The 18,354-nt window shown below is 41.6% G+C and overlaps 1 protein-coding gene across 7 annotated transcripts in view; it reads right to left on the reverse strand.

The window, feature by feature from the left end:
- Nucleotides 1-8,886, reverse strand: part of NTRK2 (neurotrophic receptor tyrosine kinase 2) — a 191,977-nt gene extending 183,091 nt beyond the window's left edge. For all 7 annotated transcript variants that reach the window (XM_041397035.1, XM_041397036.1, XM_041397033.1 and 4 more), the window contains exon 1: nt 8,666-8,886. In XM_041397035.1, the coding sequence (XP_041252969.1) occupies nt 8,666-8,874 (209 nt within the window). In that variant the 5' untranslated portion in view covers nt 8,875-8,886. The remainder of the gene's footprint in view (nt 1-8,665) is intronic.
- Between the last annotated feature and the right edge of the window lie 9,468 nt (nt 8,887-18,354).

An 18,354-nucleotide genomic window follows, 5' to 3' on the forward strand; every position in this document is an offset into this window, starting at 1 on the left:
TGCTTCTAGCAGAGCAGCTCTTCACATGCATGCTGAAATGGTTCATCTAGGACCACAAAATCAGTTTACCCCACACTGTGACCCCACTTGCTAAAAGGAAGGTCTTGTTTTTGTCCCCCACCCCAGTGAACTGAGTCCCCAGTGTTTTCTTAATAGTCAGTGGGCATGGAAGGGGATAACTGCATGGGGTAATTTGCAGTGGGAACCTAATTTAGCCTCCTGAATCACTTCCTGGAAGAAGCACATTCTCCATTGTGGAGAGTAGCCAGTTGAGTTAAGTGCCTTAGCTACACAGTTAGTAGGGAGTTGCCAGATTTTAAATGCTGAGGTCTGAGACAGTCCCAGACACGATTAGTAGGTCCAGCGCATGATGCCCAGAGCACATGCTGTGGGAAGGTCTTCCAGTCCATGCCCAGAAAGTCTGACATGCCCAGGATGTGCACATGATTTATCCGCATATGCTTGCCGTGCCGTCTGGCATTCAGAAAACCAGACGGTTATTGCAAAAGAATGGGAAGTCACACCCAGTGCACTCTTCACATGAATCTTACTGCGCAGTGTGGGGCAGCCATGGTCCACAAGATACCTGCTGAACACAGCCTTACTTAGTCTTACAGGCATGGTTAGAAAATTAAAAAGGTAAAACTAATTTCATTTATATCTAAAACTGGAAGATTTCTTTTGGCTCACCTGTCAAACCAAGAGGAAAAATAGGTAACTTTCCCAGCCTCAGCTATAGCTCTGTGGACAGATCCTTTCATAAGAAGCTCAGAAGTGTTACCATTTCACTGTTGTCTGTTTCAGCAATAGATTGATTAATTCACTCCTTCTTTTTATTTATACATCAGACAACTGTATACAATGAACTATATATCCTCTACCAATACATAGCTGGAGCTGCAACTTTTTTTTGCACAAGGAGATTCATTCCAAAGCAAAATTATCTAAAATGTTGTAAAAGGCTCCTGCCTGAAATACTCATTTTTAGCTTCCTCTTACCTCAAAGTATTTAATATTCATACAGAACGAAAACACATGAAAGGCAAGAAAAACTGCAAGTCAAAAACACATCAAGTAATTGAGCAACAAGCCCCATCTCTTCCAAACTTTAAAAAGGCATGAAAATGCCTGAATCCTTTCATCCTTCACATACATACTCCAACCTATGCTGGCGAAACACTAACTCCATTCATTTTTGCCACTGACTTTACATAGGCCAGAATCCCAGCCTCAGCTTCCCCCTGAAATAAAAGGCATGTAACTACCTTGCAAGATCAGGACTAGTTTGCTTTAGCAAAGTAAAGTTCAAGTTACACCACTCAAAGATTACGATCTCTCAAAGTGCCTCCAAAAATACCTTGGACACCTTTGGCCTGCTTCCTTCCATTTTATCTTACTTCTGAAGAAAAAAAAAATCTCATTACTTTAGGCCTTGTCTAGAAAAAAAAGAATATTGACCTGAAACCTGATCTCCAATAATTTATCCTAACAATGAAAACACTACACAGAAACACATATAGCTGAATTGGTGTTAAAAATATTTAAGTTTCAGCTATAGCCTCTGTCTACGATCAACACTCAATGCAGGTAATTTTCTTACAAGAATATAATAAAAACATAAATACTGAACTTCCATGGTGTGGCTCCTTTCCAGTAAGTCCACTACAATTCTGCAATGTGATCATGAGATGATTGTGGAGTTCAGCATCTTGCATGGAGGAAGCAGAGCAGCAAGTGAGATTGAAATCTTGGATTTTGGGAGACACAGCTTTAGCTTCTTCAAGGATCTTCTTGGAAGAATCCCATGGGAATAGGCCCTGCAGAGAACAGGGGTCCAAGAGAGGTGATCACTAAATATTCATGCATCACTTCCTCCAGGCTCAAGACCAGTGCACCCTGAGGAATAAAAAATGAAGCAAAGAGGGCAAGACAGCTGCATGGATGAGCAAAAAACTCCTGTCAGAAGTGAAGAACAAGCAGGAGATACACAGGAAGTGAAAGCAGCAACAGGATACTTGGAACAAATAAAAAGATGCTGTCCTGATGGGATGCATTCACAAGGAGCTGAGGAGGAGCTGGCACACACCGCAGCTGGGCTGCTTGCAGTTGTCCTGGAACAGTCATGGCAATCAGGAGAGGTGTCTGAGGACTGGAAGAAAGTAAACATCACCCCAGTCTTCAAAATGGGCAAGAAGGAGGACCCAGAGGACTACTGGCCAGCCAGCTCCACCTTGATCCTTGGAAAGTGCCCCATTCTGGAGGCCATCTTTATCCACATGGATGCCAAGAAGGTGATCAGAATTAGTTATCATGGATTCAGCGAAGTTATCATAATTCAGCATGAATTATGCTTGACCAACCTGATTGCCTTCTATGATGGGACAATTACCTGGATGGATGACGGCTACCTCAACTCCAGCAGGGTTTTAGATCTTGTCTTACATGAGATCATCATAGGCAAGTTTAGGAAGCACAAATTAAATGAGTGGACAGTGAGCTGGATTGAGACCTGGCTGAATGGCAGATCCCAAAGATCTGCAATCAGTGGCACAAGGTTTAATTGGAGGCCCATCACAAGTGGTGTCTCCCAGTGTCATTTAACTTGTTCAGCAGTGATTTGGACAAAGACACAGATGCCTCCTCAGCAGGACACTGACAGAACAAAGCTGGGAGCAGTGGCCAGTACCCCAGAGTGCAGCCTTGACAGGATGGAGAGATGTGCAGAGAAGAACTGTCTGAAATTCAGCAAAGGCAAAAGCAGGGTCCTGCACTGGGGAGGAAGAACCCCAGGGACCAGAACAGGCTGAAGCTGATGCTGGAAAGCAGCTCTGTGGAGGAGGAACTGGGGTTCCTGGTGGACAACAAGCTGTCCATGAGCCAGCAGTGTGCCCTGGTGGCCAAGAAGGCCAACGGTGTCCTGGGGTGCATTGGGAGCAGCATTGTCAGCAGGGTGAATGGGGTGATCCTGTCCTTCTACTCAGCCCTGGCGAGGCACATCTGGAGTGCTGTGTCCAATTCTGGGCTCTTCAGGACAAGAGGGACAGGGAGCTCCTGGAGAGAGACCAGCAGAGGCCTGTGAAGATGATTAAGGGACTGGAGCATCTCCTTTACTTGGAAAGGTGGAAGAATCTGGGCCTGTTCAGCCTTGACAAGAGATCACTCAGAGGTGATCTTGTCAATGTATGGAAGTATCTGAAAGAACAATGTCAACAGCCCAAAAGCAGGCTCTCCTTGGTGGTGCTGAGCAACAGGACAAAGGCAATGGACAGAAACTGATGCACAGCAAGTTCCACCTGAACATGAGGAAGAACTTCTTTACTGTGCAGGTGACCAGGCACTGGAACAGATTGCCTGGAGAGGTTGTGGAGCCTCCCTCACTGGAGATACTCAAGAACCATCTGGATACAATGCTGTGCCACATGCTCCAGTAGACCCTTCTTGAGCAGGAAGGTTGGACCAGATGATCCCACCAGCAGTCCCTTTCAACCTGACCCATTCTGTGATCCTGTGATACTGTAACATTGCGATTATTAGTAGTTATGTAAAAACACGGAAACCCCATATGTGCATTTCAGGACAGGCAGTAGTTCAGTTTGCCTTTTGCAGTTTCTGAAGATATAGGTTCACAATCAACCAGGAATTAAGATGCATCCCAATTATATATGATCATATATAATTTAACAGCAATGATGTACTACATACATCTAGATTAAGAGATCTTCACAAACATAACAGCATCCTGTAAAAAACATATTCACAACCTAAGCAATAGGTTGCAAACCTCTATGGATTTATCTCTCCATTTGAAATGCATGTAAATTAGTGATTTTATACAATCTGCTTTGCTTTTTAAAGGGCAGTTTTAAAGAGCAGTTTTTCAGAGGTAACAAACTAAATATACATCTGACATCAACAACACACTGAAGCAGTTTTAGAATTCTTTGCTCCATTACCTGCTATATTTCTCCTGCTCTGGCAAGGGTATCTGGATACGGCCTTAAGGGCCAAACCCATTAGATATTTGTGTAGAGACATATGACAAACATGGGTGAATGAATTGCAATCCAAAAAAAAAAAAAAAAAAGGGAGATAGGAGATCCCTCTTTAATTAAAAATGAAAACCAAAATGGAGAAATCAGGCCCATGTTCAGTTACGTAAAATTTTTTTGCTCTATGATGATTAGGGATCCAGAATATTGCTAAGCTACTTTCTCTGTTACACTTGTCAGCATAAAAATAATGGAGAAAAAAATAGAACCTGAGAAATCTGGAAAATGCCATCCTAAAGATATCACAGGCTGCACTGCCAAACCCTATTTCCTCATTAGTATGGGAAAAAATGGAAGTTTCTTGAAAACAATGTGTTCAAGACAAAATCTTTCATCGCACTATATACATCCCAAACCTTTTTCAAAACTCTTGAGTGACCAAAGATATTGAGGGAGAGATAGTGTTCCTGCCACCCTGCCCAACACTGACTGCCTCCTGAAGGATGATGCTCTCTTCCAGCCTCATGAGCTGTTTTGTCTCTGCCTGATTGAGACAGCCTCAGTGGAAACCTTCAGGAGCCCCATTAGTCTTCACAAACCAGAAGGGCAACTTCTAGAACAAGACATACAAAAGGTTTCCTGGGAGCAAAGAAAAGAACGTATATAAAATCCAGTGCTTTGTGATCCTGGAGTATTTTTAGAACCTAGAAATTACAAAACTGATTTTCACAGTGCTTACTTTTAACTCACCTTAACCAATTATCCAGATCTTTAAAGGAAGTTAAAAAAAAAAAAAAAAAAAAAAAAGAACAAATTTCTAAATGAAGCTATTACATCACCACCGTCCAAGACGCCTTTAATAATTTGTAGCCTGGTGTCTCATGTTTTATTATACAATTCCAAGTCACCAGAAATAACTTCTCAATCCAGTCAAGTCATGCAATGATGCACAGCCAGAAGTTGCTTTGAGGAGGAAGGGGCTAGAGGCTGAGGAGCCTTGTAGACAGTTTTATATGACATTAAATCTACAACAGTCTCAAAATCTAGAATAAAAAAGACTCAAAATACCAACAGCTCTGAGCTTCAATGAATTTAAACGCGCTCTTTTTTTTAGCACAAGCTCACATGACTTGTTAAATAATTTACTCTATAAATTACTTATCCTGTCTTACTTATTAACAATTCTAGAGTGCTTTATATAACTGCATTAGAAATTTATTTTGTGGTTTTGAAATGTACGCAATACACAATCACCTCTCTTTTAATAGGCAAGAGCTTAAAAGTCACCTACTATTTTGTTGGCAAGCAGTTCTTCCTGAAAAACACCAATTAATTTCAAACCTCATTCACCTGAATAATCATAAGTAAACATATTAATGACTTCACAGCAGAACTGTGAAGCTAGGCCGGCAATATATTTGTACTGCAAGATGTCACTTTTAAATCAAAGTCATTTGAAGAGTCATGTACACTGAGATACAACAGCAATACATTTTCCTTAATGAGAAAATATTACACTGCTCCTTTTACACAAAGTCCTGACCACTCTAAAAATTTCTCATTTACTATCCTATCAATATCTTTGTATGAGTGATCTCGACAAGGCCTACTTATTTGCCATTGTGTCTGCAATGCATGGATTTTACAAAACTGATGAAGTAATTCTGCTTTTGTCACTCTTGGTCCTTGGCTTTTAATGTACCAATGACTGATACCATTTATCCTAATGCAGAATCTCACTCTGGAGTTCACTTTATCTCCAATAAATAATACCAAAGTGATCAAACAATTATTACAAGTACAGTCTGTTATGATAAGCACCAGTACTTGTTTTCCAGATAAAGACCAGCTCACTCCATCATCTTAACCAACCGGGCAAATCTAAAATCTGTCTCATTTACTGTAGTAGAGCACTATGCAAAAACAGCCAGGAAGGGAAAGAGTGAGAGAGATGACTAAGAAAGCACCCGGCATAAATACTCTTATGCCCTCCCACACCAAGTTTCAGCAGCTGGCCTTCATAGGGCTGATGCAGAGGTACCCTCTCCATAGATTTGGATGCTGAATCCCAGCAGGAATCAAGATATAGCTAGACTGGGATGAGACTGCTTATAAACTCTAAAGCACAATCCTTCTGCGGACCAAAACAGTGAAACACCTGAGTGTTAGGTGGTGGTGGCTGCCAGATACATGGTACCTCATCTCTGTTATTCCTGCTGCACCACCCCATCTTTTTCCAGCTCTTAAAGCCAAGTGGAAAACCCTGGCTGCCCACTCACATCCTGCCTGCTCAGTGCCATCCACCTGGCCCAGAGCCAATCCTCTGCACCACCAAGGGTTTCACACTCTGACCATGCAGTTATCTCAGTGCTCCCAGTGCCTGTGGCTGGGGTAAAGAACTGAACTCAGGATCCACATCCTGGGTGCCTGTGGGTGTTTTGCCTAGGACTGCACTCCTGTCAAGACCAGGACGTAACCAACAAATGAAGGATTGATTTCAATTGATACTCATGAAACACATGCAAATAAATTCTTCCAGTTAATTGTCTTATGCTTTCTACATGTTATTTATACCAAGAGTAATTGAGTAATTCCACCAGAGACCAACGGAATGTATCTGCAGAGCACATAAAAGAAGAAATAGGCCTGAAGCTACACTGAAGCTAAGTGAAATGTAACAATCCAGTCTCTTAAACCTGTTTCTTAGCTAGAATTAAGCAAGATCTGTGGTGTTATAAACAGTTTCACAATCTGTACCTACTGTATTAGAACTGCTTCTGTATGTACTTAGTGTTTACTGAGCTCAAACAATGAAACAATATGACAGCTACTGCAGTTCAATTTTTAATTTGTCTATAAACTAATTAAAGGGTCCCTGTGTTTTATGTTAAAAGCACACATGAAAATACCATCTTAAATACGTGCAACAGCAACTCCTGAGAAATCCATGACTCAAAATTATTTTTAGATCACCAAACAAAACAATGTGCAATGTCACAGAATGATACAGTAAAAACCAAAAAAAGCAATAAAGAAAATTATGCTTAAAAAAAACGTGAAAAATTAAAGCCAAAAGTATCAATGTAAAATGACTAGACATATTTTAAGCTCATCATGGAAGAAAACATATTTACAATATGTGTTTTCTGTTCTGGCCTTCCAAACTAGAGATTAAATTCAAGATGAAAATTGCTCTGTTACTTCTAAACAGAATGCAATGGATAAAAAAGCAGCCAAAGCCTATAAAAATGATCACAGAGGCATAGCTCAAAGTAATTTTTTTTTTCTACTTAAGCAATCTACAGAAACATCTGAATCAGTAACAGTTATAACTCAGAAAGACCATTTCTTTATCACAGGTCCTAAAAAATCTCCCAAAGGTAGGCCATACATGAGTAGTAGCAATTAATGCCTCCAGCTTTTCCCCTAAGCAAATGCAGGGAAATGCAGCAAATTGACTTCAACGAACTGTAGGAATGCAGCCCAAGGGCTAGAATTTAATCTAAACTCACACAGTATTTCACAGTACTTTTTTATTTCTTCTAAAAGACACTGAAAAACAGAAGAAGGATGGAGAATACAAATAGTGAGAAATCTGTGTAGATTTGGGGCAAATATACTGGTATCTTTTACATTAAATGTCACAGATAACAATTAAAAAACGGGAGCAGAAAATACAAACAGAACCGTTTGGGAAGGTTTTTCCCAAGATATATCATCTATACATCCAGTATCTAAAATTTTTTGCTCCGCAAGAGGTTTTCTTAGGCAATGGACATGAATGCCATGGTGCCCTGAACTATGAAACTATTGACGGATTTAACACAAAAAGCTACAGAACTCCCTCATCAAATTCTGACTTTGAGGCCAATGAGGATGGAAGCTCCACATGGCAATGAGAGGAAAAAACTTTTTTTCTTACTCTTAATTAGGGTTGTCTAATTCCCTCCCAAATGCTGACAAGCAGCCCTATGTTCATTCCTCTGCAGGTTTTGTATTTTTCCCTTCCAACCACCTCCACTGAGAAGGTCAAAGCAGGTTCGCATTCCTATGGTTAGGGTATGAAAGACAGTTTGCTGTCACTTTCTGCCGCATCACTTCCTTTACTTTTTCTTTTTTTTTTTTTACCAAAACAGGAGAAATCTGGGGTGAAGGGCAAGCCACCCACTAACATCCTCGGTTCGCAGCGATAAGCTGAGAGAAAGAAAGAAAGAAAGAAAGAAAGAAAGAAAGAAAGAAAGAAAGAAAGAAAGAAAGAAAGAAAGAAAGAAAAAGAAAGAGAAAAAGCCCTTCGTTTCATACTTGCTGCCGCCGCAGAGGTGTGGGCTGAGGGGTGCGCACCCCTCGGCAGCAGCTGGGGCACCGGTCGGAGACGAAGCCCCAGGGCCGTCCCGCTCCCCGACTGCCCCGTGGTCCCGCTGCCGCCGACCCCCCGCCCCGGTGCCCGCGACCTACATCGCGAACAATTAGGATTCATCATCTAAATGGGCTGGCAGCGGCAGCTCTGGTAAGCCGCGTCCAAATAAAATCACACAGGGCTTTTAGGCTTCCAGCCACCGCATCTGCCCGCGGAGCAAAAGCCTCTGGCGTGGGTCAGTTCCCCGCCGCCCCCTCCCGCAGCTTCCCCCGCCTGCTCCGGCCCGTCGCCCCCGCGCCCGGCCCCGGGCCGTACTCACATCTCGGTAACATTGTCGCCCTCGGCGCTCCTCTGCGGCACGGGGAAGGAGGCGATGCCCGGCGACGATCCCGTGCACCAGATCCGCCAGGAGCTGCACCCGCAGGACGCGGGGCAGCCCAGCGCACTCGGCCAGCAGCCCAGCACCAGGCAGCACAAGCCCCACAGCCGCGCCAGGCAGGGCCCCGGCCTCCGCCGCCAGGACACCATGCTCACTCCAGCACTGCCCCGACGGCCTCCTCCTGCTCCCGCCGCCGCCGCCGCTGCCGGGGCGCACGGCCGGAGGGTGCGCAGCCTTCCGCGCCGCGGGCGGACACCCCGCGACCGGGGCTCACATGGGCGCGCCGCAGCCGCAGCCACGGGCGCCCCGGGGCTCTGAGCGCCCGGGCGCTGCGCGGGGCGCTGGGGGCCGGAGCTGGACGCCGCGGCGACAGGGGTGAGAGGGGCCTCCGGCGCGGCGCGGCACCTGCCCCTAGCCCCGCGGGCGGACAGCGGCACCGCCTGCCCCCGCGGCTGCTGCCGATGATGCTGCAAAACGCGCGGGGCGGTGGGGGCAGGTGGCGGAGGCTGCGCTCCTATCTGCGGGGGCTCGGGCGGCCGCTGCCCGCCAGAGGGACGGCGAGCGGGCGGCGAGGGAGGCGCAGCGAGCGGCGGCGGCGGGGCTCAGAGCTCCGCGCTCGCCCCTTTATGCACCGTCTCCTCCTCCCTCCCTCCAGCTGATAATAAAGCAGCTCCGGCTCCTGCTCCAGCCCAAGACGGGGAGCTGCCGGCAAAGTGACGTGGGGCTGACGCAGAGAGGGGCAGAAACTCCACAAAATGAGCCTGAAATAAAAATGGAAAAAAAAAAAAAAAAAAAAAAAAAAAAAAAAAAAGGGGGGGGGGGGGAAGGAGGAGGAGGGAAAGGGGGAAAGAAAGGGAGGGTGCCGAAGAGCAGATACCAATAGGCAGCCCGCACTTGAGCTTTCAGCCTCGCACGTACATGTACATGTACACACATACTCATACAGGCGTACACGCACCCCACGGGACGGGCAGCGCGCCGCGCCTGTGAGGACTGTGTGGCCCGCCGGGCGGACGGAGGCACCGTGCCGAGAGGCACCTGGCACGCCCGCCAGGGCGAGAGCTCGCCATCGGGTAATAAACGGGCAAGGTGCGAGAACTCCGGGAGACGACGGATGAGAGACCCTAAAACGCCTTGTTTTCACCTTGACAGCTCCGCGGTCGGGGCTGCTTTTCGTTTTTCTGCCCCCACCCCCGGTTGCGGGTTTCCGCAGCGCTGCCGGTGCACCGGATCCCGCCGCAGTGCCCCGCGCTGAGCGCTCCGCAGGCGCCACCGCGCGTCCCGCCGCCGCCGTGCACCGCGGCCCGGCCCGCGGGGCGTCGCGCAGCCCCGGCCGCACACCCACCCCCAGGCGCCGGCTGGGACGGCACACGGCGCCCCTCAAGAAGTAGTTATCATTCCCGTACATCGAGGCTGAGGCAAGTCTGAATGACATACGTGTGTCACGTATTCGCAGGTGCAAAGACCAGCTGGTCTGGGATGCTCTTCCATTGCCGTTTCTGAGATTCTGTGCTTCTGTCCTGGCACATGACAGGTAGTCCTTCGTCTGTGACAACAGGTTCTTCACTTACCACCTCACCATTAAGTATAAAGATGTTGATAGTCCTTTCTTACCTAGTTACCCAGCTGAGTATTTTGAAGTTACTAAATAAGGGCGAATTAAAGAAAAAAAAGGTTACAGAATTCCTATTACAAAGGTACAGAATGAACAGTTAATATGTTGTTAGAAGGTGCTTTCTTAGCACCTTCTAACAACAATACTAAATAGAAGTATTTCTCTGAACAAAATATTAACAGAGGGGTAAAAAGTAAAATTAAAATGTCATGCAGCAATTTTCTAGAGGAAAAAGTTGGTGATTACTAAAGAATTTGGAGGAAAGAGAAAGAAAAATTAATAGCATAAACTGCAATATGATGCAAATTAGAAAAAACCTTGAGAAAGAGCCTTAATGCAGGATAAAATTTTGAAACCTGTAATTTGCTGCAACACCCGCATTACTGTTCTCCAGCAAAGTCCCCTTACAGCTTTGGAAAATGTGCTTTATTCCCTCTCTCTCTCCTGGAGGAACACAAAGATATCACCTCTTTAGGGCAATAAATACCATTTTAACTGTCCTAGTGATTCTTTGGCAACAAGCTCACATTAGTCTAATCATATATACTGAATCAGCATGTATACTAATCAGCATATACTGAACCTTATTCTTTCACAGACATCTCTGTTTTCTGTGAATCTGTGAAATTGAGGAATTGCCAAAGAAGTTTTAGATAAAACCATGCAGTTGGATGAAATTGGCTAATTAGATAATTCAACAGTGTTGAAAAAGTAAAGTTCTGTAGGCCAGATCATATAACCATAAGGCTGCAGACCAGTGTTAAATAAAGCTTGAGGCAGCACTTGGAGAAGGGTATTATCACCTGTTGTGGTAACATCAGTTTATGTTTGGTGCAATTCAACATATTTCTCATAGGAGTGTTGCTGAACTGTACAGTAAACTTGTCTTAGAAGTTTTGAGATGCATAGATTTCTATATGACAATGCCAAAAATTGCCAGGTATGAAAACATGATGGTTAAATTGCCAAATACTGTTTAAAATCTATTTTCTCCCTAAAATTAGTATTTTACCAAAATTGACTTGGAGAAGAATGTGGGAAGAAACAAACTAAAAGTGTCATATTTTCAGGCCACCAAAGTGGTCAAAATGAAAGATACAGAATGCTCAATCAAAAAATGCCATTGTTGGCTGCTGGGGGAAACAGCAGCCCTTTCTACAGGCATAAGTCCTGCTTCGAGTCTTTAAATTCTAGAATTACTAGAAGGTAGCTGTACAAAGAAATTTGATGGTAAATCATGACTTCATTTCTACATAGAGAAGTTTTATTTCTATGTTTTCTGTGTATATTTTTCTCACAGATTCAAGAAAGTAGAAAAGAACTAAAATGCTCAAGTACTTCCTATTAATCAGTACTTAAAGAAGGGCCACAATAAGAATCAGTATTTAAGGAAGAGCCACAACTAAACCACTAAAGACAAGTAGCTTTCTGGTAATGCTACAAGACCAAACATCATCCTGAGGATGGTAAAATTATAGCAAAGACTTTATAATATTAAAAAGCTATAGAGTGTGATCAGAGGGCTAGAAAATATGAATTGAGTCAAGATTGAAAGAGCTCACTTTCTTCAGTTTGTGAAAGTCTGACAGGAAGTTCAATAACACCCCTGAAATATGTAACAAGGACAGGTAATATTTTTTGTCTATAGGATAGCACAAGGATTAATATACTTGATTTACAACAAGGCAGATTAATATCTGACATCATGAAAACTTTTGAAAAGGACAGTTAAGCACAGCAAATAGATCACTTCAGAGAACACTCATCTTGAGTAATAGAGCCTTCTCAGAGTAGATGAGGTAAACATTTTCTGAGCTGGTAAAGAGGTTTGCCTTGGGTGAAAACAAATCAATGACTTCCCAGTTCCTTTGCAATACACATTTCTTTGCCCATTTTTATTTTACTGACATAGATAAAGTTATGGGAGAACCTTCATCTGAATATATTACAAGGAAAACCTGAAGGTGCTGAAAAACTCATAGTTTGAAATCACTGTTCTAAAGTTGAGTGATTACTTCAAAAGTTTTGAAACTTTAACTCATACACCATACATAAAGAATGTGTCACAGCATAGGAATAGTAAATATCTGGAAAGATTTAAACATGTATTTCTGGAAAACAGGTAGGAGCTGAAAACTCAAAGACTCCTTGTGCAAGTACTGTTATTTAGGTGGAGGAATAAGGAATTATACCACAGAGTCTGGGAACAGGTAAAGGCCACAAAATTTGTGTGTGTGCTGTGGTATCCTATCCCATCCAAAGGAATGTGTACTCAAAGACCAGTCTTACCAAAACTGTGCAGAAATAAACTGCTTAAACTTTGCTTACAGTTTGAGAATTTTTAGCTGTTGCAAGAGGGAGAGGTTGGACAGTTCATGGGACCTTATGATCTTTTCAGAAATGTTTTTTTTTTCCAGAGAAATATCCCAATTCCCATGAAACTTTTCACATGAAGATGTTCTTGCGTTCAGGCTAGAACTGTGGTCAGAGACACATGTCTGTACTATGACTCAGAGCAAGCCTATGAACTCTAGTTGACAGCATCTTTTGGGCTGACAGCTACTCTGAGGTATACCTTCTCTTACGTGAGATCCTACACCTTTTCCCTAAATGACAAAATTTGGCTTCCATACAACACTTTTCTAAATTTCTTCCAAACATGAGGCACTCTCCGAGTGTTTTAGCCTACATTTTAATCTTTCCAGTGTCCCACCGATTTACAGATTTATCTAGCTACTTTGTCCTGGCTCATTTTGCATTCCTAATAGCGTGTTTACCTTATCACTTTGAAGCGCTGCTCAGCCTTCTTTGGCTTTAAAGTGAAGCTGAATCCTGCCACCTTGTGCTCAAGAAAATAAGCACATCTCTTTATTTTGGGAAGGAGAGAAAAAAGAGGAAAGGCAAAGGAAAAGTTTATTAACTACCATGTTTTTATCAAACAAGGATCTGAAAATTTAATTGTTTGAGTCCAGTTCGATATTGCCTGAGATGTCTACTTGAGATCTTCTCAAAAGGACAATCACTCTCCTAGAGACACTGTCCATACCATGAACAGCCACTTTTCATATCTCCACAGGGTTTTGAATCTGTGGCCTCCCCCATGACCTGATGGATATCCAGCCTCTCATCCTATAACCTCTCTCTGTTTGATGTCTCAAGGTATTAATCACAGTGTTCTGGTTGTGCTTGGTCACATTTGCTATGAGACCAGAATTGTTTTCTTTTCATCAATAAGAAATCACATCACAGACTGGAAGGAAAGAGCCTTCTCATTTATAAAAAAAATAAGAGTATTGTTTGAGGGAGTGGTAAAAGTAATGCTTGTAATGACCAATGGATGTCCTTTTTCTGCTGAAGTACAAGTCAGCATTCTTTTTTCTGTATGACAGGATTCCACCAGTACCTTTCTGGTAATGCATGAATGCAAACATCATCCCAAAGGCGGTAGAATTGAAATAGACTTGGGAAGGTATCTTCCTCCACCACATGCCCAATTGGGCCTTGTCCTGTACCCCTGCCCCTTCCTTCCCTTCATATTGTCACTGTGAGCTCCTACCTCAGCATCAGCCTATCTTATCCACCACTCTTGTGAGTCTCTGTGTAGCCAGACAAACAGGGCAGCCTGTTGATTCTGCAGCTATGCACTTGCCACATTGGATGCCTGGTAGCAAACATAAATGGTGTGCCTATCTGTAAGACTTCAGCAACAGACATCCCAAAGCAACTGGTCAGCACTAATGTTCTATTTTGCTGGGTTATTTCCAAACAGTGTTAGTTTAGGTTAAGTTTATATTAATTGCATGGATTTCCTCAGTTCATAGAAGTAATTTCTTCCTCAGATAACTCAGCTGACTCTCTACAAATCTGTTTGCACATACATATTTTGTTGTGCAAGTCATGCTTGTCTTTCTAATTACAGAGATTCGACAGGTGGGAAATGGCACCATAATAAAAATCTGACAGCCAGTTCTGAGTTTTCTCCCCATTTAAAAGCTGTCCAAACAGTAAGGATTTTTTGGCCATGTTAAGCCAATGATATTCTGAATCTTCCTTTAGAGTAGTCAAGTTAAAATAAGACAAAGAAGAAAAAGAAAAAGAAAAAGAAAAAGAAAAAGAAAAAGAAAAAGAAAAAGAAAAAGAAAAAGAAAAAGAAAAAGAAAAAGAAAAAGAAAAAAAGAAAGAAAAAGAAAAAGAAAAAGAAAAAGAAAAAGAAAAAGAAAAAGAAAAAGAAAAAGAAAAAGAAAAAGAAAAAGAAAAAGAAAAAGAAAAAGAAAAAGAAAAAGAAAAAGAAAAAGAAAAAGAAAAAGAAAAAGAAAAAGAAAAAGAAAAAGAAAAAGAAAAAGAAAATTAAGCCAATGATATTCTGAATCTTCCTTTAGAGTAGTCAAGTTAAAATAAGACAAAGAAGAAAAAGAAAAAGAAAAAGAAAAAGAAAAAGAAAAAGAAAAAGAAAAAGAAAAAAAGAAAAAGAAAAAGAGACTCCCCAAAATGCGGTCTCCAGTACATTAATTTAAAAGATCCAAAATCATCAGTCATCTGAAAATTTAGTTACTGGAACATTGCAAACTAGCTTCATTTAGCACAAGTTATTGAGTTACAGCTGCTCTCATCATTTACATTCACACAGACTATATAATATTTTGCATTGCCTGTGGTAATGATTTTTACCTCCTTGTCCTTCTAGGCTACAGCAAATACAGAGACCCGAAGAAAGAATGTTCTGTAATTTATTGCTCAAGATAGATATCATTTAGGTTTGGATGCAGATATCCTTATCATGGTTGTGCTAGTTAGTATTTCATTCTAACAGAGAGCAAATCTCATTATAAGGCCTGTTTCTCCAAGGGGAAATACTGCTTGTACAGCTGAGTTCATTGTTGATAGCACACAGAGGACACAGTAATTGCGTTCCAAAACTACTGATGGTGTCTGAGCTTGCCTCTTGTCACAATGGCACAGATAACAACCATGAGCAGTGATAAGCAGTCAAACCAGGAGAGACCTAGAAGGTCAGAAATCAATTGCTTCCAACTGATCGATTTAGGACTGACAGATCCTGATGGTTGGTATAGCAGCTGTAAAGGGAGGTAATTATTCCAGTTATGGATAATATACTGTGAATGTCTTGGTAAATCCAATCTTCATCTAACTGAAAATCATGTGTACAGGACAATGATTAATTTTTCTTTCCCTTTTTTAAGAATATTGGTACTAGAGATTAATAATACGTAAATGTAATACTTGTTAACGATTTCTGTTTCCTGTTTGACTCTTCCTGTGTCTATTTATATTTTACATAGCTTGGTGCAACTTCTATACAATAGAAGAATTTACATGATATTAACTCTTTTTCAGACTGAGCAAGAAGAAAATAGGAAAACTTTTATAAAAGGCCTGGTAATTTCTTTGCAGTACAATAAAGTATTCTGCTCCCAGAAAATGTCTATCTTGCTCACTGTTTATGGAATAATCTCTTGATGCTGACAGCTGCTCTCTGGCCTGACTTGAAAGAACATATTGACAAGTTTGCTGCAAAGTCACTCTGCTATCTTCTGAAGGTTTCCCTCAAGATTCAAGATTATTTTCACGATGCAGTCTAGCATGGAAGCTTTAACACTTTTTCTGGCCTTCTGTCTCCCTACATCCTCTCCCTGCCTCAACTACTTATGAAGCCTCTCCCTTGCTGATTATTCTCTATGGTTTCCAGAGCCTTTAGTGACCACCAAGATTTTCTGATATTTTTGTATTTTCCTACAGAGTCTTCTCCTCTCCACAACACCTAGTATTGCTCACAGGGCATAAGGGAATTTCTTACATAATGTTCTGCAGGTTTCTATGGTACTTCCACTCAGTTTCCCACAGCAACCATACAGAGCAGGAGACATTTTAAGATGTACCATCACCAGTTATAAATCCTTCTCACAAGATTGAGATAACATTGTTTTTTCACATGGTCATGTCCAGCTAAGACAGAAGCACCATTTGGTGTCAGTCTTCTAAGTTCAACAATATTGTCTTGTGCCTCTGAGTCAAAGAAAGAGCTGATAGTCATCATTCTGGTGACAAGAAATGCAAAAAAAGTTTGAAGTCTGGAAACATTTGGGTTTTGAAAGTGTTAGCTTAAATCACTGTGGGTTTGGTACCTTAGTCAAATGTCTAGGTAAGGCAGTGTCCAGCTGCCGCCCCCAAGCAGCTGGACCAGTTAGATTAAGCACATTAAGTACAATTCTGTCTAGAAACAATGCTGAACTAATGACTGTTGTCAGTATTCACAGTCATTTAAGGTGAATTCACCTTACATCTTAGGTCCTGAAGATAAAGTTGGTGAAAAATTCTTATTACCTTCACTGAAGCTTACGTATCATGCACAGCTTAGTCCTCAGCAGTTAAATCCTGTTTGGGTTGTACTTTTTTGCTTTGCCTCATGCGCCATCTGTTAGCTTGAAATTACAATGTGGCAAAAGTTTATACCTGCTTTCAGTGGAATTTGCTTTCAGTTTTTGAACAGATTATCTTTCTTAGATGTATGAAAATTCTTGTTAGTGTATTCTATTCATGCCCAAAATACTTGATTTTGTTGTCTTCCTGTGGGGTTTTTTGTTTAGTTTTTTGGGGGTGTTTTTGGTTTTTTTGTTTTGTTTTGTTTTGTTTTGTTTGGGTTTGTGTTTTTTTTTTTTGTTTGTTTGTTTTTGTTTTGTTTTGGTTTGTTGTTGTTGTTGTTGTTGGTTTTTTTTTTTGCTGTTGGGTTTTTTTTTGTCAACAGTCCATGCTGATGCCTAAATTTTCACTAAATGTATTTTCACTTGAACATTTGATCCACAAATTACAGGGTGAAAAGGACCTTCTATCAAACTCATCTGCATAAGGCAGTTAATACTTGCTTTTCCTCCATCATTTGCAGTTTTATTACTAATCTTACCTGAAGAACACCTTCTCTCTTCAGAGACTGGTACTTTCACTTGTCATTTACATAGGCAATGCTTTTTGGAATCTGTTCCCATCAGAAGTACTTCCTAATGGCATCTCTTTCTCCCAGGGCCACTACTGTCAGATGCCACACCTCACTCATGTCATAGGGCTTCTTCTAAACTTTTTTCGTAAATACAAATATATAGGTGAGGTAGCTAACAACACCAGTGGCACATTAGCTGTAGTGTTCAGGTTTTTTCTAGATCTTTTATCTCTTCAGCTATTTCAGCATTTAGTCCTTCCCAGCTGGAGAGACAAGCAGATGAAATAACAGGAGATGAACTCACCCTGTAACAGGGAAAAGAAACGCTTACTGTGGATTCATTGCTCCCCACACTTAAGAGATGAGTTTGGCATGACACGTTTAAGTTATTCCTTACAAGTACTACTGACCACTTATCTCTGTGGTAAAAAATTCTCTGATTTTGTTAGTAATTTGGTGCCACACCTAGAAAAGAAGCTGAAAAAATCCATAAGTTTGATATCAAACATTATACCTGTTGACATCAAACAAACACAGCCTTTTTTAGCTGTGCCCATTTTAATCTGCTTTTGAAGACCTTTCCTGGAGAATCTTTTGAAGAAAGATTTTCCTTAGCAGCAGAGGTGGACTTTAGCATCAGGATTTGTCTTACTACATGTGGAATTTCACATCATAACTCTATGTTTCTTTTATATTTAGTCAGGAGAGATGGACAGTGGTTGAAATATCTCACCCTACATAAAAGTCTGATCCATGTCAGATTGATCATTTCCTGAAAGTATCTATTTCTCTACTGATTGCAACGTGACTACCTAGATGTGGAAGCTTTTATTCCAGATGCGTATATTTAAGTGACTCTCCTTGATCATTTCATCCCACAAAAAATATTTCATGATTACAAGTCATTTTTTATCTCTGTCAATGAAGTAAAAAGATAAGAAAGAGCATTCTCCAGAAAAACAATGAGAAAATCCCCTTCAATTTCATGTGTATCACATTCCAGTACAGTTTGTATATTTACAAGGTTAATTTCACTGACTAATAGCCAGTAATATTTTGTTT

The sequence above is a fragment of the Onychostruthus taczanowskii genome, unplaced genomic scaffold (assembly GCF_017590055.1).
Source record: "Onychostruthus taczanowskii isolate IOZ18803 unplaced genomic scaffold, ASM1759005v1 scaffold134, whole genome shotgun sequence".
NCBI classification, from domain to species: domain Eukaryota; kingdom Metazoa; phylum Chordata; class Aves; order Passeriformes; family Passeridae; genus Onychostruthus; species Onychostruthus taczanowskii.